This window comes from Echinops telfairi, unplaced genomic scaffold (assembly GCF_000313985.2).
Source record: "Echinops telfairi isolate 266 unplaced genomic scaffold, ASM31398v2 ScPeMD7_70;HRSCAF=299, whole genome shotgun sequence".
Classification (NCBI taxonomy): Eukaryota; Metazoa; Chordata; class Mammalia; order Afrosoricida; family Tenrecidae; genus Echinops; species Echinops telfairi.
The window spans coordinates 41,827,654-41,853,073 of NW_022103968.1; the positions used below are offsets into that span (position 1 = coordinate 41,827,654).

Genomic DNA, 25,420 nt, shown 5'->3' on the forward strand with positions numbered 1-25,420 from the left:
CCCCCGTGTGCTCCGATCAGTTATGTCCCTCTCTCAGAGCTGCAGATTCAATGCCGTCCTTTGAAATAAATTCTTCTGGGGGAGGAGCAGGTGTCCACTTAGTAGTTGGGCTTGACCTCTCCACTGGTTCCCTGCTCCACGCCGGCATGTTGCACTCACATCTTGGAGCACTGGGTTCCTCCACCCCTTTGCTGATTAAGTCTTTGGCACTGTCATGCCATCCACTCCAGTATCCTCCATACCAGTCTTGTTTCATTTTTCCATCCATTTTGAACCTTGCTGCTAGGTTAATTCCTCTAAAGCATAACTCTGGTCATGTCATGGCCATGCGTAAGGCTGTGATTGCACGTTCATTTCCAAGTGCACATAATCTACATGAATCAGTCTGGCATTCTGGCCCTTCTGAATCTGGCTTCCATCTACTTCCCCAGCTGTCTCTCACTCATCCACCTCTCTACTCTTCTGAGTCCCCCTCCCTAAGCAAAGTGAAGGCTGGATCTCATGTCTGCTTCCCACACAGCTTCATGCTCTTGATGCTTTTCCCATCCTCCCTGGAGACATCTTCCTTCTCCTCTTCCTTACTCACATGCTGCTTTCACTTGAACTTTGACTTGAGCTTAAATGGAGTCATTTCCTGTTTCACCTTAGTTCTAAAGACACAATTCTAACCAAAATTTAATAAACGCATACATGAAACTTATATGTGAGTTGCTTATAATTATGAAATACTTTCATCAAGACACAGATTACATGTAATGAAGATTACCTTTTAAAATTTTTAATGAGTTGTTTGTGTTTTAACAGTTTCACTGACATAAAATTCACATATCATACATTTCAATATTCCATCACAGTTAGACGGGCTGTTCCACCATCACTACAGTCCATCCCAGGACATTTCCGTGCAGATTCTTTTATGAAATCTGGAATGTGTATCTGTGACATGTATATGTTCATCATGGTGCATCTCATTGTGTTTGATTTTATTTTATTTTGTAGGTCTTTACAAGGCCTGTTGCTAGGTGCTGTGTAGTCAAATTTGATTCGCAGTGTCTCATGCCCTGAAGTAGAATTGCTCCAGGAGGATTTTTTTACTATATTCTTTTTGGGGTGGTGGTGGTGGTTTTTCTGTCTGTCTGTCTATCTATCATCTATTTTTGCCTCCCAATCACCAAATTAATGTGTTTACCCTCTAGTTATTTGCCCCCCTTTATCTTACTATTAAGATGTTTTAATATAACACCATTGCAACTTCAATGAAATATCTCAACACACCATGAAATACAACACTACACAGATCAAGAAGCAAAGGTGTACCAGCGGCCCCGATGCCCTCCTTACTCTACTTCCTTCTCCAAAGGAAGCCTTTATCTTTATCATAAAATCATTTTGCCCATATTTGGAGTTGCTTAAAGTAATTTTGCAAACCACGCCATATGTACTCATTTATGAGTGGTTAAGTTAGCTGAATATTGTTTGTGAATTTTGCCAGTGTCGTGGCATATAACCACATCGAACCAAATCCACTGCCATCCTGCCCATCCTGACTCATTGAAACCCCCATGAGACAGGATGGAGCTGCCTCTGTGAGCTGATGAGACTGTAACTGTTTATGACAGTTGAAAGCCTAGTCTCTCTCCCGTGGAGCCACTGGTGCTTCCGAATCGCTGACCTTGCGGTTAGTCGCTCAACTCATCTCCAGTGCTCCTGTCATGACATATAGCAATGTTAATTTACTTTTATCTTGTATTGTAACTGTTTGAATATATACTATACTTATTCTACTATGCATGGACATTCTGTCCTTGGCAGTTTGGGATATTGTCCCTAATGCTCCAATCTCTGAGTATTCTTGTACACATATTTTGGTGGTAATATCTATGCATTTCTCTCTGGGATGTACATTGTTGTGATAGCTCATCATCGTAAAGTTGTCTTGAGCTCACGGCAACCTTAACCACGTGATTGATTTGTGGTCAGTGTCACCTGGTCTTGCACCACTTTCAGGATCAGGAGGATGCTTAATGTATCAGTGCAGCTCCCTGATGGTTTCCTTTTGTTGGAATGACCCGCTACCAACCATGGTGTCCTCCTCTAGCAATTCATTTTTCCTGATATTTCCAAAGTCAAGGAGCCAAAGTCTGACCATCTAGCTTATAAGGAGGATTCTGGTGGTGTTTCCTAGGCGTAGGCTGTGGGTTGGATTTATATTGAATGTGATGTTCATGTGCTCAGTTTAGGTAGATGTTACCAGTTTCCCAAGTGGCCACGCCGATCGGTACTCCCGTTAATAAGCTAGGACAGTTTCAGTATTTGTTGTTGTGAGTTTTATAAAAAGGTCTAACCATGCTAGCTTATGGATAAGGATCTTATTGTAGTTTTAACTTACATTTTACTATTAATGGATAAAAACGAGCAATTTATTGACTATTTGGATAAATTCTTTTTGCTCGTTCATGTCTTTTTCTCTCTTTTATAAATTTAATCATTTTATTGGGGGCTCGTACAACTCTTATCAGAATCCATCCATCCATCCATCCATCCATTGAGTCCTGCACATTTGTACATTTGTTGCCATCATCATTCTCAAAACATTTGCTTTCTACTTGAGCCCCTGGTATCTGCTCCTCATGTTTCCCCTCCCTTCCCCCCCCTTCCCCCATGAACCCGTGATAATTTATAAATTATTATTATTTTGTCATATCTTACACTGTCCATGTCTTTTGCTGATTTTTTAGTGGATTATCTCTATTGCTGAGTTTCAGAAACTCCAGGCATAGTCTGAATATAAAATCTTTTACTAATTACAAATAACTTTTCCTGTTTGGGGGCTGGCCTTTTTACCTTTTTAATGGTTTGTTTAGATAATTGAATTTCCTAATTTTAATATGGTTCATTTGATGAATTTTTTCTTTATAAAAAGCATTTCTACGTGTGTTCTGTTGAAGAAACATCAAACTACTGTAATTTAATGTAAATAAAATAAAAGCCTTTACAACATCATGCCACATGGAGAAGAGATCGAACTTGTCGAGCATTTCCTTTTACATGGAGTAGCACACAGTCAATGCCCAGGGAAGCAGCAGTCAGGAAATCGAATCAGATGCTGCCCTGGGCATGTCTGCTGCACATCTCTATATAGTGTTCAAGATCACAGATGGTACTCTGAGGACTTGTGCACCTCATTTAAGGCAAAAGCATTTTGATCATAACCCGTATGTGCAAAAGAATAACTTCGGAAGACAGGAGAAGAACTGATGGATTTGAATGGAGGAATTGTCAAGTATATTGAAAGTATCATGGACGGCCAGAAGGGCACACAAATCTATCTTGGAAGACATTCCGCCAGAAGGCCCCATAGAAGTGAGGATAGAGACTTGTCTCATAGTCTTGGGCATGTTTTATTTTCTCTCAGCCTTTTGAGGCTAGCATTTTATCTTTCTCTGACGGTCATAATTTCCATTTAAAAAACAACTGGAATCACTTATTTGTCTTTCCCCCTTTCTCTGGGATATTGCCCCCTCAAATACTCACCATCTGGGAATTTTCTATCTTCTTCTTCAGGAACATCTCTCTAGTTATTTTTAGTGTGAAGGTTAGTCGGTTAGCAACCAGTTAATCTTCCACTGCCAGAGGTAGAACTTAATAAGGAACTTCACAGAATAAATACTACAAATGTAGCTTCTAATAAAAAGAAGAGGCAGGTTTAAAAGAAAAGAACAAGTATGTTTGTCTCACCAATTACCCTCTGAATCATAGTGGAACTTAAACTTTTAACAATGACGGGAGACACTGGTTTGTTTGTTTTTAAAGTTAGGAGTGAGACATTTGGGCTTCCATAAACTTAAAGTAGGCTGGACAAATTCTGTGCACTGTTAGGAGAGCTTGCCAGTGTTGCCTTGGCTCCCTCTCACGCACTGTCCTTGAGTGGATTCGGATGGGTGAGGGTGTCCCAGAGCACACTAGGATTGTCCCTGTGGGTCCCTGAGGCTATGAATCTCTAGTAGAGCAGAAAGCCTCATCCTGGTGGCTTTGAACAGCTGACCTTGGACTTAGCAGCACACTTCCTAACCCACCACACACCATCCGAGCTCCGTGTTGGCTTGGATCACTTGTTTTTCTTGTTAGAACGTATGTTCAAAAGGAGATCAATACCACGAAGTAAACGAATACTTCATGTTTCAAGTGCCGTGTTGTCATTTTCTAAATTAGCCTAGTTCAAGCAACACAATACATGACATGTCAACTATTCATGGTGTTACTTTGATATTACGAAGGAATGTGTATTGGTTAGGGTTTATCATTGTTTTGAGGATCCAGTAATTAATATAAAAAGGCAGTCAATGTAACTGATGTATTACTTTTACAACGAATAACTCTTAAACAAGCATTGGGTGCTTTGCTCGATATGGAATAGAAAAATTTGAACAGTAGAGGGTGCAATTGTACCTCAAGTCTTTTCATCTTTTAGACATTAGTATTTAATGGCTGAGAGAAAAAAAGTGAATATCCTGTGTACTGAAGCTCTGGACTATTTACAGGAGTATATTTAAAACAATGGGAGCCTGGTAAAGAAAAGCATAAACTTCAGATTTCTGTAATGAAAGACTTATATACCTATTCTTCGAGTTTTCAGTGGATGGTCTATTCCTTCAGTAGCTGGACTGAAATAGTGGCTGCAGTGGTGAGCTCTCAAACATAGCAGCAGCGAGGAGGAGGGGGCAGGTCTGGGGAATTCCATTCTGCTGTCTTGTGAGTCTGAACCAACCCAGGGGCACGTAATATCAATGCCATACTTAGCCTAGAATTATCAAAAGTGGTCAACTTAAATCGCAACCAGAAGTCATTTTTAGCTTTGTAGAAGAAATTTGTGCAGAATAAAACATAGTGCGTATCCTACGTGTATATGTATTTAGGAGGGTCCCTTGTGTGTGTGTGGGTTTGCTTGTAGATAGATATATGCATATTTATCGTTTCTCTTTTCTAGAGATTAGTTACTATTAAGTATTGACACGTTTTCTCTTGACAAGGGCAGTTTTGAGAAGGGTTCTGTGCGTAAAGAGCCACATCAGGAGGCACTCATTGCTTTGGAGGAAATCCAGATCACAAGCACTAGCGAATAAGGAGACGAGGCAGGCCCTCCAGGAGATGGATTGACTCTGGCTGCGACAATGGGCTCAAACAGGCACAATGGCGAAAACGGCACTGGGGCAGGCAGTGTTCTGTTTTGTTGTGCATAAGGTCGTTACGGGTTGGAACCAACCCGATGGCCCCTAACAACAACAAGCGAATAAGGAAGACCCAAGAAGAATTGAAGTCTTTGAATGATGGTGCCGGCGAAGAATACTGAAAGTCCCATGCATTGCCAGAAGAACAAACAACTGTGTCTTGGAAGAAGGATAGCCAGAATGCTCTTGAGAAGCAAGGATCACAAGACTTGATTTTCCATCCTTTGAACATGTTTTCAGGAGAGATTCGTCCATTGAAAAGGACAGCATAGTTGGTATCATAGAGGGGTAGCAAAAGAAGTGGCAGACCCACTATAAGATGGATTGACCCAGGGGCTTCACCAGTGGGCTCGAGCTAAGAACCATTGTGAGACTGCCACAGGACCTGGCAGCATTTGGCTCTTTCTGCAGGGCTGCTGTCAGTTGGAAGTGACTCCTTGGCACCTACTAGCCACAATCGTGGTAAGTGATGCAACAAGCAGAGAACTCTCTCACGCAAATGGCCACGGACACTTGAGTTTTATGTAGATCCAGAAATTGCCTGCAATGGCAAATGAGAAACTCAGATTTCCATTTAGATCCAGCTGCAGTTTTATTCTACTGCGGTTGAAAAGCTTCTGCATGGGGATTTGAGAAGTGTGTACAAAGCTTTGAATCTCCGTTGCACATTGGATTCTGTTCCATACATCGGGAGTAATCTTATTTTGGAATAGGAACTGTTTGGGCTAATGTCGTACAGGCTTTTCACAAATCCTATATTCGTGGCCAATGTATTTGAAGAATTTACCAAACTTTCTTGTTGACTCTTTGGAGTTACAGGATGCCTCTACCCAAGAAGGTTTATTTAAAAAAAAAAGAATAAATTATACCCTACTGTCTTTTACTTAATTGAACACAATCCTGTGACTTGAGTTTATGTCCACCCTGCTAACGTTAGCACTTTCGTGTTCAGTTGATTATGGGATAAGCAAACAACTTTTTGTGAAGAGCTTGGTAGAAGAGAAAATAAAAATAAAAACAGAGAGGAGAAGGGAGATACATATAACTTTATTCTACAAATATGGTTAGTGAAATTTAAAATAACTTTAGACAGTTGCTTCTAGCGTATAATTTTTTTTCTTGGGCTTTGTTACACATCTGAAGTTCCAAAACTCTTAAGGTACCCTGGGTAGGGAACAGGAAGTGAATAAAGATCATTTAAGGAACATTTTAGATACTTTCCTTGGTAGCATCTATTTTCAAGATAATGCCAAACAATATAGGTAGTTTTATTTAAGATGTGAGTTGTAAAAATGACTCGTCAAAAAGGCCGACCGCAAATAAAGGAGTTAGTTTTTAAAGGGGTAGCCAGGGCTTGTGAAGAAATAGAAAAGAAATGGCAGGTTTGCTGATGGTGTGGGCGCTGACAGTTGCATGTAAAAAAGCATCGGAGCTTGAAGACAATGTATTATAAGCTTAAACGTGAGAACATCTCCGAGAGAATAGCAGTTCAGAAGCATAGGAAGAGAGGAGATTATCTAGGAGTAATTTGAAAAAGAGCTTGGGAAGCAAGAAATATTATTTCTCAGAAAAATTCCAAGGTCTTAGGTAGAAAACATGGTTATCATAGGTTTCAAACAGGCACACTTATTGTTCAGTGAGTGATATCTATTCTCCATTTTTTCCCTGCAGAATAAAAATAAAATTTTAAATGAAATAAAATATATTTCCTTTAATATATACAAAATGAAAATGTAAAATTACATAGTTAAGGCATTGGCTTTCAGAAAAATCACCCTTTAATATTTTTCATATCACCTTTTGCTACTATGTTATAAATAAATTCATTACCTGTACTCATTTCTAAACTCTACATACTAAATTGATGTTGGTATTCATGTCAAATATAGATACATATTTGAGCTAGTACTGAGTAATCATTTACTGAGCTAATAGACACCTCCAGCTTAACACATTTGAAACAGAACTCCTGATTTCCACCTTCAAAAATACTCCTTTCCATCTCTGTAAGTGGTCCCTCTTTTCTTATTTTAATCTTTTTTGATTAATAAAGGTGTCCATGATTTTTGGTCAATACCTTTTTACTTATATCCTGAGAGTATAAGATATATGTGTATATATATATATATATACACTTTGGGGAGGGATGGAAAGGTGTTTACAACACTTTTTCCAAATTTTATCAATGGCAATTCTTTTAGTGGTTAGACCCTTGTTTTATCTACCTGTCCAGGGGCAATAGATAATGCTGTTCTTTCTAGGACTAACATAGACCATCAGGGCGATTGAAAACTCAGACGCATGTGACTTGCAGACCTGCTGATCAGGGCACTAGAATATGGGGCGTTTGCTGATTGAGAACAGTCATAACAAATTTCTGAACCTTATGATGTGTGTACATTTCTGGTTAACACACAGGCGAGGGTTAACACACTTACCACTCACATCCTGCCATTGAGTTGATTCAGACTAATGGCCCCATATACAGATTCCAAGAGTGCAAATGTTTACAGGAGCAGACATTTGTATCTTTCTCCCATGGAGCCCCTGGTGGGTTTGAACGGACACCCCTGTGGTTAGTTGCCCAATACCAACTCCACAGTCCCATCAGGGCTCCTTATCGTGTAACAAACCCAACACAACTCACGGCCACAGGGTCAGCTGTATCAAGGGGTATTTAATTCAGATTGTTGGTGGCATCTCTTGACTGAGAAGACAGAATGAGAGACAATTTTCCTGTCTATTTATGGGTGGTGGGGGTGGTGCCTTGTTAGTACTGCAGGGATGTTTATTAAATTAATGTATATATTCCTACCTTCATTTATTCAGTGTATTTTCAAAGTGCGTAGTGAATGCCTACTTGTGGATCAAAGTAAAGAACTATATTTATTTGTGGATCAAATAAATATAGTTCTTTACTTTCTTGGAGCTCTTGAGGGAAGATAGCCACTTATCAAATATCCTTGACTATAAGGGACTTAAAATGGGGAGCAATCAGAAACCCTGTCACAGAAAGCGCTATCTAAGTGAACTATCTAAGTGAACATTGCTGAAGACAAAGCTCACTGAGTTAATAACGCATGGCGAGTGCTGAGTGTAGACAGAGGGGTTAGGCAAAGGCTTCACAGGCAGGTTGAAAATCACCAGTGAAAAGCTATGAAATATTAAATATTAAAATAACCTTGCCGAGGACCTGGATATTTTAAAGAACTGAGAGAGAGGTCAGTGTGATACTTACGTAATTAGTCATTGATCATTTGCCTCCTGATTTGGTTGTATCCTTTCCCATCAAGTTTCCCAAATGAGTAATAATCCTGTAAGCCAACCTAATTTTAAAGAAAGGAAATGTGATTAGGGGACAAATGGTAACGCTGGCTCTCCCTTAGACACCAAAAATGTCCTATGTTCCTGGTTTTCTGCCCTGTCATTGGTTGTGGTCACAGACTGGGCAAATTGTGGTTTTAAAGGAGAGAGTCTGGGGGTTGGCAGTACTGCTGGTGGGACCAGGCCTGTGTGTTCTTGTCCTTGATATTGCTATGTGTGTGTGTGTATGGATTAGCTGATAAGGCATTTCACAGATGGAGATGATTATAGTTTTTGGAAACTTGTGAATATGCAAATAGATACCAAGTATTTATTTGACTTAAAAACTAGAGTTAACTTCTTATATTCCTTTCGGTATGAAAATAGAGTTTTCATGTCCTTTAATTGTTTATAGGATTATATTACGCAATTTACCAAATACTAACTTCTGAGAAACAATATAGAAGGAAATCTTTTTATTGAATTTACTAATTAATCCCAAAGAGTTTTCACTATTGCACCTAAGAGCATTCTAATGAACAAGTGCTCTTTAGTTCACACTTTAAGAAGACACTAGGTCATGGTACGTAAGTCAGGGGTCTGAATCAGTCATGGAATTACTGATAAAGGTTTTCCTGGATCATTGGGTTCAACTGTTGCACCATGAACAATAGGTTTCTTTTCACAAATGGGTATTTCCAGATTCCTGAATTGGAGAGATTTTCTTTGTAAATTGATTAGTGACTAAATGATTATATACTTAGAATGTTAAATAATTTTTAGATACATGTTAATATAATCAACTGTTAAAATGCTATTTTTAAATTTATTTTTAAAATGCATGTTTATTGTCTTATATTTCATATTGAAATAAAAGTTTTATTGGTTACTCATATAGAAAATGCTACATACAAAAAAATCAACCTTTATCTTATATGTACCATGTTTGAAAAACATCAAATGGTTTTGCTTGAATTCCATGACTGTAGGGATCAAAAAGTTGAACTCCAGGAGCCTTCTCTGTTGCCTTCTAACTTGTCTGAGTTGGAGAGAATTTGATCTTTCTTTAAGTGGCTGTCTTTAACGTTTCAAGTGCTGTGAAAATCCTGTAATGAGAGGATGCTTGCACTGTTGTGTCTAAGGAGAGAGATTAATAAGATGGTTTAGTCCACCACCCCACTTTAATCTGTGTGTGACAAGGAAGGTGGAGTGGAAAATATTTTTGGGACAGCTGCCCTATAGACCCTCCTTGACGTTGGCATAAATGAGGGTTGATCAAGAGGGCCTGACTTCGCTTTCAAGAGGTTCTTGCAAGTCCTTTGGTGGTGCAGCGGTTCAGGCACTGGACTTCCTTGGTAGAAAGGCGTGGCCATCTGGCAATCTCCTTGCAAATCATTCATGATGAAGACAGCTGGAGGTGCCATGATTTGGATTTGACCTGATGTCAACTGGTCGTTGTAGGCACGGGCAAGTACCCTGCCCCCCAATCCCTACCCCCACACACACTCCTTTATCTTTCAGGGAATCCCTATAATAGCAAGAAAAGTTCTACAAGATTTAAGTATAAGGAGAAATATAATAGACATTTCAAAGACATTTGCATATATATATATATATATATATATATATATATATATATAATCTTAGCAAATTAAAGTATTCCAGATTGACTTTAACCACAAGTCAGCTTAGTGTAAAGAGCTATGAGATAATGATATTTGTGTTTTCACAACTGTGTTACTCAGGGTAGACTATAGAAACAAATTCATAGGCACTCTTATGTGTGTAAGAGCTTTATATACATGAGCAGTTGAATATTGAGAAAACATCCCAGCCCAGTCCAGATCAAGTCCATACGTCTGATATTAGCCCATATGTCTGAAGCCAATTTATAAAGTCCTCTTCAGACCCACAAAACACATGCAATGATGCTGAATGCAGGAAGATTACAGGTCAGTGGGTGGAAAGTCTTGTGGATCCAGTGGCATTGTAAGCTTCTCAGCACTGGCAGGGGTCTCCACGTGGCTTCTCCAGTTCCCAGGGCACGGGGGTCTATCAGTGTAGTGCCATGTGTCTTGTCAATGGTGCATCTCTCAGGGAGTCAGTGTTTCCGGCCCCCTAGGAGGAAAAATAGGAATTCCCAGAATCTTCAGGGTAAGGCCATGCCCACACAGAGACCTCACTGCCTGTACAAAAATTGACAGGCTAGACTCCACCCCTTCAATAGTAATCCTCTCAAATTGACAAGATTATATAACTCCCACAACACTCCAGGCCTCTGTGCAATAATCATAAACACGCTGGGACACAACTCACCAAACTCTTAAAAACTGCTGAGAATTGGAATCCCTGCTCCCCGATCTTTCCCTCCCTTGTGTGAGTTGCTGATCTTCCTTAGTCTTTGTTTTGTTTTATTTTGTTTTCTTGCAACTCTGAAATTAGGATATCCCATTAATCTCCTCAGCGCATTCCAACACTCGTCTATATTTACCCACGCTGAGTTAAAGAGCAGATACGTTTGCAGTTTTGAGGGGTGAGGCAGATGTTGACTCTCAAGCCACGGCAGATGATGCAGACCCTTCAGTTCTCTGTAGGTTTGTGTGTGTGGACTTGTGTGCGTGGCATGACATGACTAAATTAAATACTACAGCATGTGTGCTAAGTGTTCTGTGACTACATAGAGAACGCCACTTTGGGTTTACCGATAAAAAGTCTGAGCAGTGGGATCTGAGGCCGGAGCATAAGCAATCTTGGTGTCCTTTCTCTGTGCCTAATAGCAGCATTGCTTAAGATGCTGGAAATAAACACGTTGGAGATGTCCCTGGTAGTCTTTCCTTGTAAATTCTTCCAGCTGTCTGTCTGGAGTCAGCATCGATTCTTTTCTAAGAAGCTGGGTGTTTGGAATTTTGGCTGCATTACGTGGAAAACTTAGATGAATTTTCCATAATAAACTTCCCAAAAGAACTCTCGTCTTTGAATAAACACCTGAAGATACAGCGATTCAAGACAGACACCAAATATTCTGCACTGATATAAAAAAAGGAAGAATCTCCTTAATCTTTAGTTATATGAGCTATGGAAACCACATTGCTGCTTTTGGTAACTTCCTTGCCATCTTTAGTTTACACATTTCCATTGCATGTCTAAATCTTTATCACTAAGACTTAAACCATTCTCACCTACCGGATTAACTGTCTGTGCTTTGGATTATACGTTTTTTAAAAAGCTGCCTGTTTTTAACTTCTGTAAAAGATAGTCGAGTCTAGGAAGTAGGTATTGAATATTTTCTAATTAGTCTCGACACACTGGTCAAGGTGACTGATCATTTTATAGTTGGTTACAAACGCATCACAGATACGTGCATCTCAGCGGCCACAGCTTGCAGCGCTGTGCTTGTTCCGTAGGTAATGCGTTCATAAACGTCCTCTCTTGGAGCTGGAGTGATTTCATTTACCAGCCTACAGCTTCATTTGCCTATCCTTGGACTGATAGATTAGTGATTTCCATCACATGCTTACAGGATAAGCCTCACAGTATCAGGAGCTCCCTCAATTTGAAATTAGGTAATACTTACAAGCCCAGTGGATTTCTGAGAGTAAGAATCTTTATGCATTTGCCTGGAAGGTCTCTCCTCTCACTCCTCCCCAAATTTCTGACTATAAACAAATACTCTGTCATCTTTCATGTGACAAATTTCAGTCACTTTACCTACTGATAAGAATTAAAGAATCCAAATTTCTAGGCACACCTGTGGTGTTTTCACTCCTCACGAATTTGAGGAACTTAACTACCAATATTTGAGTTGACTTTAAACTTGGCTTAGAACACCTACAAGAGGACTGTGGGGATGTTAAGTGATCTCTTAAATGCTACCTAAAATAAAAGCAACAAAAACAGAAGAAAACCCACGGACTCCAGAGTTATATATGTTTTTCAATATAAGCTACATGATATCAAAACCCACTTTCAAAAGCAGTTACCTTGGCACGTGTTCTGTAGAAAAGACTGAAGCATTAGCTTAGGAATTATGTGCATTGAATGTCTCAGAGGGATGACTCAAATGGAACTGAGAAACTTCAACTTCTTAATAAGATATGAGAGATATTATGCTGCATGTTCATGCATTTATTCATTGGACTTAAAATACAATAAATTTTTGTGAATAAAGGATCTTAAATTTCATTTTCCCGACATTAAAATTTTCCATTCAGGATATAATACAGAACACCTAATATTTTTTTGCCCTCCTTAAATGCCATTTTGTCTCCTGATAATTGGATATGGACAGCTCACTAAATTATACAGAGGAAAGTTTTAATTTTAATTTTTATTCTTGTAGAGTGCATGGGTTTTCATGAACACTATTCTAGGCCAAGGCTCAATAGTAACTCACCATCATTTTAAGCTGTGGAAAATAAGAATTTATTTTAAGTAATATTAGTCATGACACTAATGTGGTTTTAAACTCTAAGCACATTAGCAATTATGGTACAGTGGACTATTACTTTCCACATCTCTGCAGTAAGTTTTTCATCATTAGTGGTTTATGTTTTGTTTTTCTGTTCCATGCAGACCTTACTATTCAGAGTCGTAGGACTTTGAACAACTCAACCATTTGAATTTGAATTTCGACTTCTGTCCACATTTAAGCAAACATCCTGGATGCTGAGTCCAGTCAGCAGACACAGCCAGCACAAGGGATGGTCTTGTTCTAGGGGGTACCTGTATCTGGATAGCAGGTGCTTGAGTCACTGCGCTTGGTCTGTATGAATACAACCTGAATTGTATCTTTCTAAAACCAACAGCCAAACAGAGAGTTTAGAATATTTATCCAATTTATCAAAGGATAATTAAAATTCTGTTGTCTGACTTATCCCCCTTTATAGTCCCAAGAGAATTTGAGCGGTGTGTTATTATGCGTTGAAATCGGATGATAGCTTTCCTAAAATGTTTTTACTAATACAAAAGTGTAAGTGCGTTTATAATGTACCTAAAACACTAGGGTTATTCATAACTGATTTTCCTTGGCTTTATTTCAGAAGCAAAATTTAAAAATATTTATGAATTGGAGGGTCTTAGCAATGGTGAATTAAGTAGGTTTTCAGTCGTTCTCATTTGCACTGAACTGAGGGATAATTAGGATTTTCTGTTTTCGAGCTAGAACATTCCTAGACAAACAGGTGTAAGTTACTCATCATTAAACCAAGATGAAATGGAGTGAAGATAATTGGGGGGAAAGGAACTTTTAGATTTAAACTTGTTCCTTCCGGATTTTCCAAATGTTCCCTCGTTCTGCCTCCCTAAACCTAAAGTCTGGCTAATCAGTCCTGCTGATGTTCCACTTTCCCTGGACCCAGAATGAAGATGTAACAGCAGCCCTCAGAAGCCTTGTATGAGGCAAAGAACTTCAGAGTCGCCGGGGCTTCAGCCCTGTGCCCATGATCAGATGTGAATCCAGGTTCTGGCATACCCTAGGGGAGTGCGTCTCTGCACAGTCTTTTCCAGCTACACATGGAAACCACAAGGCTTCCCACTTTGTAGGGTCACATGGACAGCGCTGGTCATGCTTTTTGAGTCCAAGAAAGTTAGTTGTTTCCACTGTGATCTTGATTATGATTAGCAAATTCTGAGAACTCTTCAGTAAGCGTGCCTTCCAACAACTAAAAAAGCTCTGTAGCCCCTTCCCGGCACACGAGTCCTCCCCCATCTCCACTCCTCAAGAGACACACCAGAAATGGACGATCTCAAAGTTAGGAATGGAAAAGTAGAGGGTAAAATTACAGAATTCTTTTGAAGCTCATTGATATGTTTAGTGAAAGATATTGGCCTCTACATGGTTTAGATTTATTTTTTTGAAGACCAGTTTTACAGTGGGGTCATCATAGTATACTGGATTGATTACATTAGGCTGCTAATTGCAAGTTCAGCAGTTTGAAACCACCAACCTCTCCATGGGAGAAAGAGGAGGCTTTCTACTCCTGTAAAGATGCACAGTCACAGAAACGCACAGGGGCAGTTCTACCCTGTTTTATAACATCGCTATCAGTTGACCTTGACTCAACAGCAGCGCGGAGGAGGAGGAGGAGGAGAAGGAGGAGGAAGAAGAGTATTATAGTAAACCTGCCTTGTTGAATGTTTCACTAAGTGACTCTTGAGATTCTATTAAGGAAGTTCTTTCTCTCAAGAGCATTGGGTAGAAAATTGAAGAGCGTCTTTGAGGCCAGTAAATCTAAGTTTGCTGTGACTATTGGTAAAATACTGCTTCACTTAAAGCAATGACCAAGTGAGATTACTGAAAAGCAGGCTGTGGGTGGACTATGGAATTCTGGAGTGTGAACTTAGTTCTTTCAAATTTATGTTGCTCGTTTAGCATCTGACACCAAATGTCCATCCAAGATGGGCAGTGGATGAGAGTTCAGCATGGACTATTTCATCCCATGTTAGCTTTGTGATATCTACTCCTGAATGAGCAGAAAATGGCATCGATCTTCTAATTTAACCAGTTAAGATTACTGTGGGACACGAAGTAAAAATGTTATGGTATGGTTTACCTCTGTAGAAATATAATTGCAGCACTTGATTTATCATACAAAACTGTTTCTAGCCCTTATGAAGTACAATGCCAAAGATATTTAACACAATGTGGAGATCACTGGAAATGTTGAGATGAAAATTGGGTCCCTAAAGAAAAAAATAACCAATTAGGAATATCATTGAGAAAACTGAAAATATATATTTTTACTTCAAGGATGAAAGAGAAACACTTGTAATTCCAAATTTTGCATTTTTAAAGAATTAAACATATATAAAGCATTTACAGAAAAATTAAATTATTTTTTATAACTAATTTTCACTGAATGTTTTATACCTTTGACATTTTTTAAAGGGTAAGACATTCATGTCATATCTTTTCAACCATGACTCTATCTATGATTATTATAACGAATTCCTACCTCCAAGATTGGATTAATTGTGGGACATATATTCTGTTATCACAAGAATTCCCATTAACATGAACATATGTGTGGTGTGTGTAATGTATATCCTAGGTGTGTATAGATATGCTACTGAAAAACTACAATTCAGTTTTAAGAACTCTTTTATTCAAAATACCTGAATATTTTTGGTGAATATGGTACTTTTTATATTTTATAAAAAGTATTTTAATTTCTATTTTCCTTTATATCTGTATACGCTGTATAAAAACTAGGAAGTACTTTCTTTATGTTTCTCAGACACTAAAAACAAAACAAAAAAACCCCCAGTTTTGACTGGGTTTTCTCTAACTAGTGGTGACTCCATATGTGTTAGAGTCGAACTGGGATCCATAGTTTTGACTGGCTATATTTTTGGAAGAAGGGGGTCAGGCCTTTCTCTTAAGCCATCACTAGGTGCACTTGAACTTCCTACTACTTAACTCATTACCCTATCAAAAGTTCCACGAAGAGCTATTATTACTGTATATACTCGAGTATAAGCTGACCCAATTATCTGCCGAAGCACCTAATTTTACTTTAAGAACTGCAATAAAAATGTGTTGAAACACTTGGCTAATACACAAGTATATACGGTACCTTTATTTAGACCTCAAATACACTGTAAAATAATAATAATGAAACTTATTAGTAGCTACTTAATGGTAGTGCCTATTTATTGCTTTCTGATGTATTTTTAGACATAAGTGCTTGGCCTCGTGGATTCCTAGATAGATCTTTAGAAAAAAGTTATTTCATAGAGAATTATTATTAGTTAAATAAGGTAAGAATTTGGCCTTCTGCTCAGGAGGAGGAAATCTCACTGCAGGTCTTTTAGAACAGAGTCACTTATGCATATTATGAGAGGATTTCTAAAAGTTCATGGAAAAGTTGAATTAAAAGATAAAATAAAATTTTGGTCAACATAAGCTCTGTCAAGGTCAAGACACCCTCATAAGTGATGGCCTAGCCTTTCTGTTCATTGTTTTAAAAGTGAGGGTCCTAGGAATTTATCCATGTCAGTGAAGTCTTTTCTACTTTACTGACTGAAGAAAAATGGGTCCCCTTTAAATATTTCTGTAACCTTGAAAAATAAAAATAAAACAGAGGGACCCAAATCAGGACTGTAAGGTGGATGCCTAACTCTTTCCCACATAAAAAAAAAAAACTCATAAAAATTACCCATGTTTGATGAGAGGAATGAGCATGTGTATTGTGATGGTGGTAAAAGACTCGATGTGATGTTTTCTAGGGTGTTTCCCCACTAAACCTTTGACCAACAATACCTTGTAAAAGAAACTGTTGTTGTTCTTTAACCCTCCAGATAGTCAATAAGAAAAAATGTCCTGCGCTTTCCCCAAAGCTGTTGCCATGACCCTGAGCCCTTGGCCAATCTGCTTTTGTTTTGACTCGGCCACTGCCAACTCTGGGTAGCCGTTGCTTCGAGTTCGCTTTGTCTTCAGGCTGGTCCTGGTAAAGCCATGTCATTTCCTGATACAATTCTCTCATGAAATGCTGCAGGATCTTGATCCCACTCGTGTACCACTTCCATGGAGCGCTCTGCTCTTGTCTACAACAGATCTGTGTGCAACGTGTTTGGCCCCCATCAAGTAGAAGGTTGGCTCAACTTTAATTTTCCAGTCAGAATTGGGTAAGCCGAACCAATTGACAGAGCTATGTTATTGTTGTCAGGGGCTGTCTAGTTGTTTCTGACTCTCTTCTATCCTTTGGGCACAGAATAAAACACCACCCTGGTCCTGCACCTTCCTGAGATTATTCTCAGGTTTGAGCCCATTGTTGCAGCCACTGTGTCAATCCATCTTATCTAGGACGTTCCTCTTTTTCACTGTGGTACTGGCCATGGTCTCTGCTGTCAGTCCTTCTGCCATGGGAGCACTGGCATAATTAAAGATTTCCCTGAAAATTGATGTGGATGGCTTGACACAGTGGGCTTCATCTTCAGTATCTTCTTAAAAGAAGTTATCTATCCATTTGTAATTTAAAAATTTATTTGAGTATTTCCTCATAAACTGTGCATAAAGCATGAATAGTTTCATCATTCTTCCACCTGAGCTTCACACATAATTTGATGTTAATTCTTGCTTCAATTTTAGCAGAATTCATGTTGCTCTGATAGGGCTCTTTTCAAATAGATATCTTCGGGATCATGTTTTAACAAGTTAGTAGGAGTTTATTTGGGTGCAGAATGTGTGAAATCTATGCATGATTTTTTTCATAATACATATTTTCCATGGAATTTTGGAAAACCTCTCCTATTCTCTGCTTGTCTTACTTTTAATTAAAATAATAATCTCAGTGCTATTATTTACTGCTCTGCTCCACAAGACCTCTTTAAAGTACTGAAGATCCCAAATGTTACCTCGAAGACTAAGGTGTGTCTGATGCACACCATGGTATTTTCAGTCACCTCATATGCGTGTGAAAGTTGGGCACTGAATAAGGAAGACTGGGGAATTATCAGTGCATTTGAATTACAGTGTTGGTGAAGAATATAGAAAGTTCCATGAACTGCCAGAAGCCAAACAAATCTGTCATGGAAGTACAGCCCGAACGATCCTTGGAAGCAAGTTTAGCAAGACTTTAGTCTCACCTCTCTTGGACATGTTATGAGGGGAGAAAAGAACATCATGCTTGGCAAAGTGGAAGGCCAGTGGAAAAGAGAAAGACCCACAGGGACATGGATAGACTCACTGCCTGACACAGGGGATCAAACAAAGCAACACTTGTGAGAATGGCAAACACTTGTGAGAATGGCGCTGTGTCTGCTGTTGCCTGCAGGATAGCCGTGAGTTGGGACCGCCTTGATGGCACCCAACAACAACACAACAGCAGTGTTTGTAAATGACCCATCATTTACAACCATAAATAAACATGTCTGGGGCATGCCCATTTGGAAATAAATGAACTTTTCATAATGCTTGTGTGAAAAACTAGAGAAATTAAGTGAGCACATTTGTTCTATGTGAGTAAGATCACAATCTGTGTGGAAGAATGTTGTTTAGGACTTTTGTCATCTGTACCCCTAAGTACAGACAAATGCGTTTTAAGTGAAAAGCTTGTTGACATTCCTTTGGCTAGGTGTTTCTCCCTTTTTTATACTAAATTCTGCTAGAAAAAAAGTTGGACATTCAAAAGCAAGAGTGAGCACATTTTTAAGACTGGTGTTTATATCTTTGGCTAAGTTTAGACTCTAGTGGGTAGTTCCTTATTGCAAGTCCATGGTAACCTATTTTCTTTGTTTTGGTGTTAAAAATGACTAAAGAAAGCATTGAGGGTTGTAACATTGAGTGTACCAGAAATAGTCTCTAGGGAGCCAATGCAGATTCTTTTAAAAATGGACAAATTGAAGATTTAGGTAAATATTAGGAATTTAGGCGAGGATTATATGTACATTTGGCGATTAAAAAAATGTTCCTATGGTGGAAGAATTAGCTATGGACCCCTAGTCACTATCTAATCCTCATCGTGTTAGGAGATAGTGAGCCGGTAGGGGTGGTGTAGTGGTTAAGCATTGCACTGTTAATTGTAAGGTCAGCCGTTTGAAACCACCAGCCGCTCCACGGGAGAAAGACAAGGCTTTCTACTCCCATGAAGAGTTAGTCTCCTAAACGCTGACAAGGACGGAGACAGTTCTAACCGACCCGATCCTGTCGGCTCAGTATGAGTCAGGATAGTGTCGATGGCCGTGGGTTTGGGTTTGGGGTTTAGGCTTCAGAGTGGGGGAGATGGGATGGTGGCTGGGAAGATTGACTGTAGCCCTTTTTAGTCTGCCTCTTCCCTTTTCCCTCCCCTTCACCGCTTCTTGGACTTTCTTCCTTGGCCTGAGAGTGGAAAGAGGTTCTAACAGCCTGGTTGTCAGAGAAGTGGTTCAGTATCAGGATGAGCTTTTTGGGGGTTCATCGATGAGTTTTACCCCTAACTCAGGAAATGGACCATGCCAAGCCCACCGATAAACTGCAGCAGAACCTAAGCTAGCAGCCTCCTAGGGCCCAAACTCCTTGTTGGCCTTTGCCCTCTAAGGATTTCTTTCTTCTGAGTATGGAAGGGGCGTGAGGGGGATAGCTAGCCAGAACCAGTAGAGAGGCCGTGTTCAGGGCGGGGGTGGGGGGAGCACCCCCAGCCCCGATCCATCACCAGAGGCACCAGGATAGGCTGGGCATCCCTCCCGGCACGGACTCTTGTCTCCTCTCCGGAGAGGCAAGTTTCTTTGGCAGCGTGAGCCACCTGTGTGAGGCGCTCTCCGTGGGAAAAGGGGACGTGGAGACGCCGGTGCCCGGCGGCTCCGGAGCCTTTCTCGCCGCGACTGGCGGTCCCCAGCCCAGCAGAGCTCGCAGTGCGCTCTGCCCGCGACCATCGCCGGATCGCAGCCCGCGGCCCGCGGCCCTGGGTCCTCTGGACCGACGCGCCCCGAGCGGGCTGACAACGCGTCCAGGCTTGGCACGGGGTCCTCCCCATCCGCTCCCGCCCGCCTCCCTCGGCCGACACGTCCCCCGGCGCGCGCCCCACGCCTCTCCCCGGCTCCCCGCACGCCTCGGGCACCCGGCGCCAGTGGCCAGAGCCCCGCCGGGGAGCCCCCGCGCCCGGCCCCCGCCCCCGCCCCCGCGGGCTCCCCGCTTCCTCCCGGCGTGGACCTGCTGTGTGGCTCATCCGCGCACCCTGAGAAGTGGAAGCTGCACACGGAAACTCCGGGCGGCTGGAGCCCGGGCACTGGGCATGCTCAGAAGCCAGGGCTGGCTTGGGGCTCAAGTGGGAAGCTTCTGCACTCGGGAGGCGGCCGCGGCGACTTTGGGGAAAGTTGATCGGAGCGGGGAAGCGGCCCCGAGACGCGGAGCAGCGGCAGGCAGGAGCCCCCGGCAGCCCGGAGGAGCATGGGCACCCTGCGGGATTTACAGTACGCGCTCCAGGAGAAGATCGAGGAGCTGCGGCAGCGGGATGCCCTCATCGATGAGCTGGAGCTGGAGTTGGATCAGAAGGACGAACTGATCCAGAAGCTGCAGAACGAGCTGGACAAGTACCGCTCGGTGATCCGGCCGGCCACCCAGCAGGCGCAGAAGCAGAGCGCCAGCACCTTGCAGGGCGAGCCGCGCACCAAGAGACAGGCGATCTCCGCTGAGCCCACTGCCTTCGACATCCAGGACCTCAGCCATGTGACCCTGCCCTTCTACCCGAAGAGCCCACAGTAAGCTGGGGTGACGCGCCGGGGCCAGGGGGCACCCTGTCGGTGGGGAGCGGCGGGTCTCAGTATTCTTTGTCGGCCCCCGCCCCTCTGCTTGCCATGTCTGTCCTCGGCCTCAGAAATGTCTCATGTTAACGGGCACTACTTGCGCGGCTGGGCACGTTTCTCAGACCCTGACTCGCTGCACATACGTTGCCTTCGTGTCTTTGTCAAATCTCAAGGTATTGTTCAATATATATATGTGTGTGTGTGCCCATATATATATAATACATTCATATGTGTATATGTATGTCACCTACTGTGTAGAGTTTGAATGCTAGGGGTGTGTGTGTGTGTGTGTGTGTGTGTGTGTGTGTGTGTGTGTGTGTATAGAAGAATATAGAGCCCCGTCTCCCAATCCAAATGCACGGGCAAACCTGTCCATCCGGAAAAGCCTAAATGCAGGCTGATCAGACTGGAAATGAAATGCGTCTGATCTCCCCCTCACTTTCTATGCTTTTGTGGCTCTCTCGGATTTCTGTACACGCTGGTGATTCATGCTGCCACCCTTCCAACCTGATGTTCTGTCAGCATCAAAGTGTAAAAAATAAGCAAACAGGCATACGAAAGGGAAGATTTATTTTTTTAATTGCCTGAATTGGATGACATTTACAATTCAGAAATGGAAGCTTAGTCTGTTGATTTGAGAAAAAAAAATTCTTCATAACATCTGATGAAGAATATTGCTTATTTTCCTTAAGGAATTTGCATCATGTTACTAATGGAGCAGTTGGCTCCATCTCCCAAGAGGCTTGCGTGTGTTTCAGGGTCAAATAGAGATAAAGGCACACTTTTTTTCAAAACGTGCATCCACTGTTTGCCTCAGTCCTGGTTTCTAATGCAACCATTCTGGTGTTGTTCGAGCAGTTTTGATGTCAGTGGGCTTCATAACTTGGATGGGAAAATGGAACGAACTTGTTATACAACATTCCATGGAGGGGAGAGCAGCAGGGACATTAGGTTAACAGACAATGAGGAAGGGACTGAAGGGATGGTATTGGTAATTAACAGATAATGATAGAACTCGGGGAGAAAAACACAAGGAAGGATTTTGCTACTCTGTTCCTGTCTACATTTCATTGTGTGGATGACACATGTTACATAATAATACTAGGTCCCTTGTGACTCTTACTAAATACAAGTAGACAATATAAGAAGAGGGCTAAATACTTGCCTAGTCTCAATTTATTATTTACTGGTTTTTTTGGAAAGGGCCATGAATACCCCTGCACTTAAACACTTAAAGTTGTACCTTTACACTGTGCAGGTTCAGTCTAAGGAGAAGTTTGTATCCTGTAAGAGACAGGGAAAGAGACGCTAAGGATTACCAAGTCTGAGATTCAAACCTGAGCATGCTGCTCCAACAGTTCAGCTTGCTCCAGATCTGCCTCAGAAACCCGAATGATCAGAGCCCACTTGGACTCTCACTGGAAAATTAATTTGCAGTCCTGTCTGTTTTAGCTAACGAGGTACACGGGCATCTCTCCTGGGCCAAGTTGTGCATAATGAACAAAGAACTCCAAGACAATCCTCTTCATCTTTAAATGTTCCATGGGAACTGGTCTTACTATCAGGCTGGCTTTGAAGGAACTCAGAGCAAACCCTACTTTTATAAAATGATCATTTTAATAGGTTTTATAATGAAGTGTGATTAAAGCGGCTGATAACGCCTATTAAACTTTCAAGTGTAGAAAATATAGTGTAGAAAAACTGTGGCTCAGTTGTAGCAGCTTCTTGGCGCTTTCCTCCAGTGTAGAATAACTAGAATAAAAAGCAAGTCCATGTTGGAAAATGAAATAAGGGTGGCAAATAGCCCACAACATTTCATTATAATAAACACTTTCTCAATGTGGTGCTTTCTGATATTTATAATACTTATTTCACAGAAGCCATCGATTACAATCTCACCATGACGGTTCTGGTACTTCTGCAGGGTTATATCGAAGAAAATGATAGCATGTCTTCCAAGCTTAAGTAATTTTGGAAAAACATCTGCTCTTTTTTCACACTTATATAGAGAAACTAGAAAAAAATGGGCTTAAGTGGTAGCGTGTACCTCTCTTTGGGGAAAGAGCAGCATATTGTATATAGGATGAGTATAGCTCATGTCATTTGAATAATTTGTACAAGATTAGTCCACAAAGAACTAAGAAAACCTGCCAAATGCAAAACTTGCTTACGTTTTAGTTTATTTCACTATGAATAACTTGATTATACAGACTTACCGACAACAAATGTTTATGTTATTATACTTCATCTTTGGGGAAACTTAAATTCCATCATCTTACTTAAAGTTACGTACAATATTTCAACACACATTAAAATCAAAACAACTCCCAAACCAACGTGGAATTCAAGTTCATATTTATGTTAGTTTTTGACAGTCTTTCCATTAAATGTAAATAACTGCACAGCAAATGCTCTGCTTACTAACTAATGGGTGCCAATGTAATTCTCAAGTGGTTCCTTACTGAGGTTGTGCTCCAAGGGCTACAATGAAAATGATTCTGTCCCCTAGTGACTGTTGATTACCCAAAATAGTGTGTATATAAGTGAGCTTGTTAAATTTAAATATTCATATTTTTGGTTTGGATGTTCCCCACCCAGTTGGAAACTGGAGAGAAGGTTCTTGCACATTCCAGTACAGAACTGGGGCACTCTTGGTGTACCTAAGAGGTGGGGGCAGTGTTTCTGCTGTCTCCTTTATAACATGGACAGGAAAGAACCTTTCATCTCTTCTTATGGATATGAATAACTGATGTAGCAAATTAGCAATCTATATACCACTGCTACCAAATAATTATTTGAGAATATAAAGCTATAAGACTGTATGTTTTTAAATAAATTGAACATATAATCCCTTACGAATGGGAGAAAAAAAACATTAGATCAGCTCAGATAACCTGTTGGTATACAGAATGGCTCTTATGGGCCATCTTAAGTAATTTTATTTCAAGTCATTTCATTCTTGAAGATTGCTTCTATGATGGGTAACAGCATTCAGCCTCATGTTTTGATCTAAACTATTTATATATTGTAACCACTCTCCAATTCTCTCTATTTTTCCATCTCAGTGTTCCATTTCATTTCAGCTAGATTACACAGACTTGAGTTCTTATCAACAGTTGTTATTGGCTCAGCATTTTGTAAAGCTTTACCTTTTCCCCCAAGAGGTCGCTGGATGTCAGAACATGATGACATGCTCTTGTTGTGTTCTGCTTTTTGACTGTGAAGTACTTGGAAGAGCTGCATCTAAAAGAAATCTATTTTCTTATGTTTAAGGAGGCCCTCATTTTCTAACAAGACAATACGGGATCTTTTAAAACACTCGCACAGCTCAGTGGAAATAGAATCTTCCCAAGGTTATGCTTTAGATCCTTTGGGGAGCTGAGATTAGTCTAGGTTTCTATAAAACACAGGTTTATTCAGAAGTGACCATTAAATCCCTAGTGTACTTTATAGTTGGGTTTAGTACTCCTATGGAATGCCTGCCATGGTCAAGCTGCCAACTGCACTGAAGATGAGTGATACACAGTTCTGATCAGCGAGTCAACAAACTGATAATATTACAGAAAGTCGAGGAAGGTAAGTCACAGGAAATACAGGGCACCGTTGGCAAGATATAATTGAGCAGTCATTTAATATTATGTTGTCCTAAATTCTTGTGAAAGTGGAGTTATTTAGGGTAAGTATTTGAAGGATGGCCATGACTCAGATGGGGTGTGATGGGGTTGTTTGGGGGTTGGGGGTTATCAGTCTAAGCCTTCAGTAATGAGCTAAGTGACCAAATGATCGCTGAAGCTGAGCTTGGAGAATGGGAGCTACTCGTGGCTAGAATGCAATCCTGGTCAGTGCAAACAGTGGACATACTTGGCCGCTAACCCAAAGGTTGGAGGTTTGAATTCACCCAGAGGAACCATGAAAAAAAGAACTGGCTATTTCCTTTTGAAGAACCAGCTTTTTGAAACCCTATGGCACATGGCTTTGCTCAGACACCCATTGGGTTGCCATGATTCAGAATGGACTCTTAATAACCAACTGATTTTAGTGACTATACAACACGAGCCCTGGTGGATTACTGGCCTATACGTTGCGTTGGAAATCACAAGGTGGGTAGTTCGAAACCACCAGCTGTTCCGAGGGAGAAAGAAGAAGTTTTCTACACCTGTAGAGATTTACAGCTTCAGAAACCCACAGGGACATTTCCAGTCTGTCCTAGAGGGCCACTACGAGCCACGATGGACTCCAGGGGTGTGAAAACAGATCCTGTAGTAAGATAGGGGGACTTGAGGAAAAGCAAGATCAGGGCAAAAAGGAGAATCCCAGATTTTTATGATTTTATAAAGTAGGTGAGAAGGTATTCCAGGTTCTTCCTAGAATCAGTAATTAGTTAATTTTTTTGTTTATATCGAGGACTAATTGTTACCTATCAATGAAGCTTTGAATGTAAGAATGTTGGTCCAAGCCTTCACTACCCACTGACACAGGCCTGGTAAGAGTCAGCGCCCCTTAGCCAGGTGCCAGTCGTTCATGGGCACGGGCTGAGGATTATGATGCGTACAGAAACCAAGTGTCTTTTCTCTGTCCTCCACTCATTGCTTGCAGTTGGCATTGAGAACAAACCCGGTTTTCTATCGCAGGCCCGCACGGCAGATGCCTCTCATACCTGGGCAAAACTG

At 40.9% G+C, this 25,420-nt stretch overlaps 1 protein-coding gene across 2 annotated transcripts in view; it reads left to right on the forward strand.

Annotated features, from left to right (window-relative positions):
• Window positions 1-25,420, forward strand: part of PRKG1 (protein kinase cGMP-dependent 1) — a 1,384,334-nt gene that overhangs the window by 82,087 nt on the left and 1,276,827 nt on the right. Inside the window, exon 1 of one of the 2 annotated variants that reach the window (XM_004701091.2) lies at window positions 20,222-20,705. The exons of the other annotated variant lie outside the window; for it this stretch is intronic. Within the exon in view, the coding sequence (XP_004701148.1) occupies window positions 20,395-20,705 (311 nt within the window). The 5' untranslated portion in view covers window positions 20,222-20,394. Of the gene's footprint in view, window positions 1-20,221; window positions 20,706-25,420 lie in introns of those variants that run through there. 2 annotated transcript variants of the gene reach the window in all.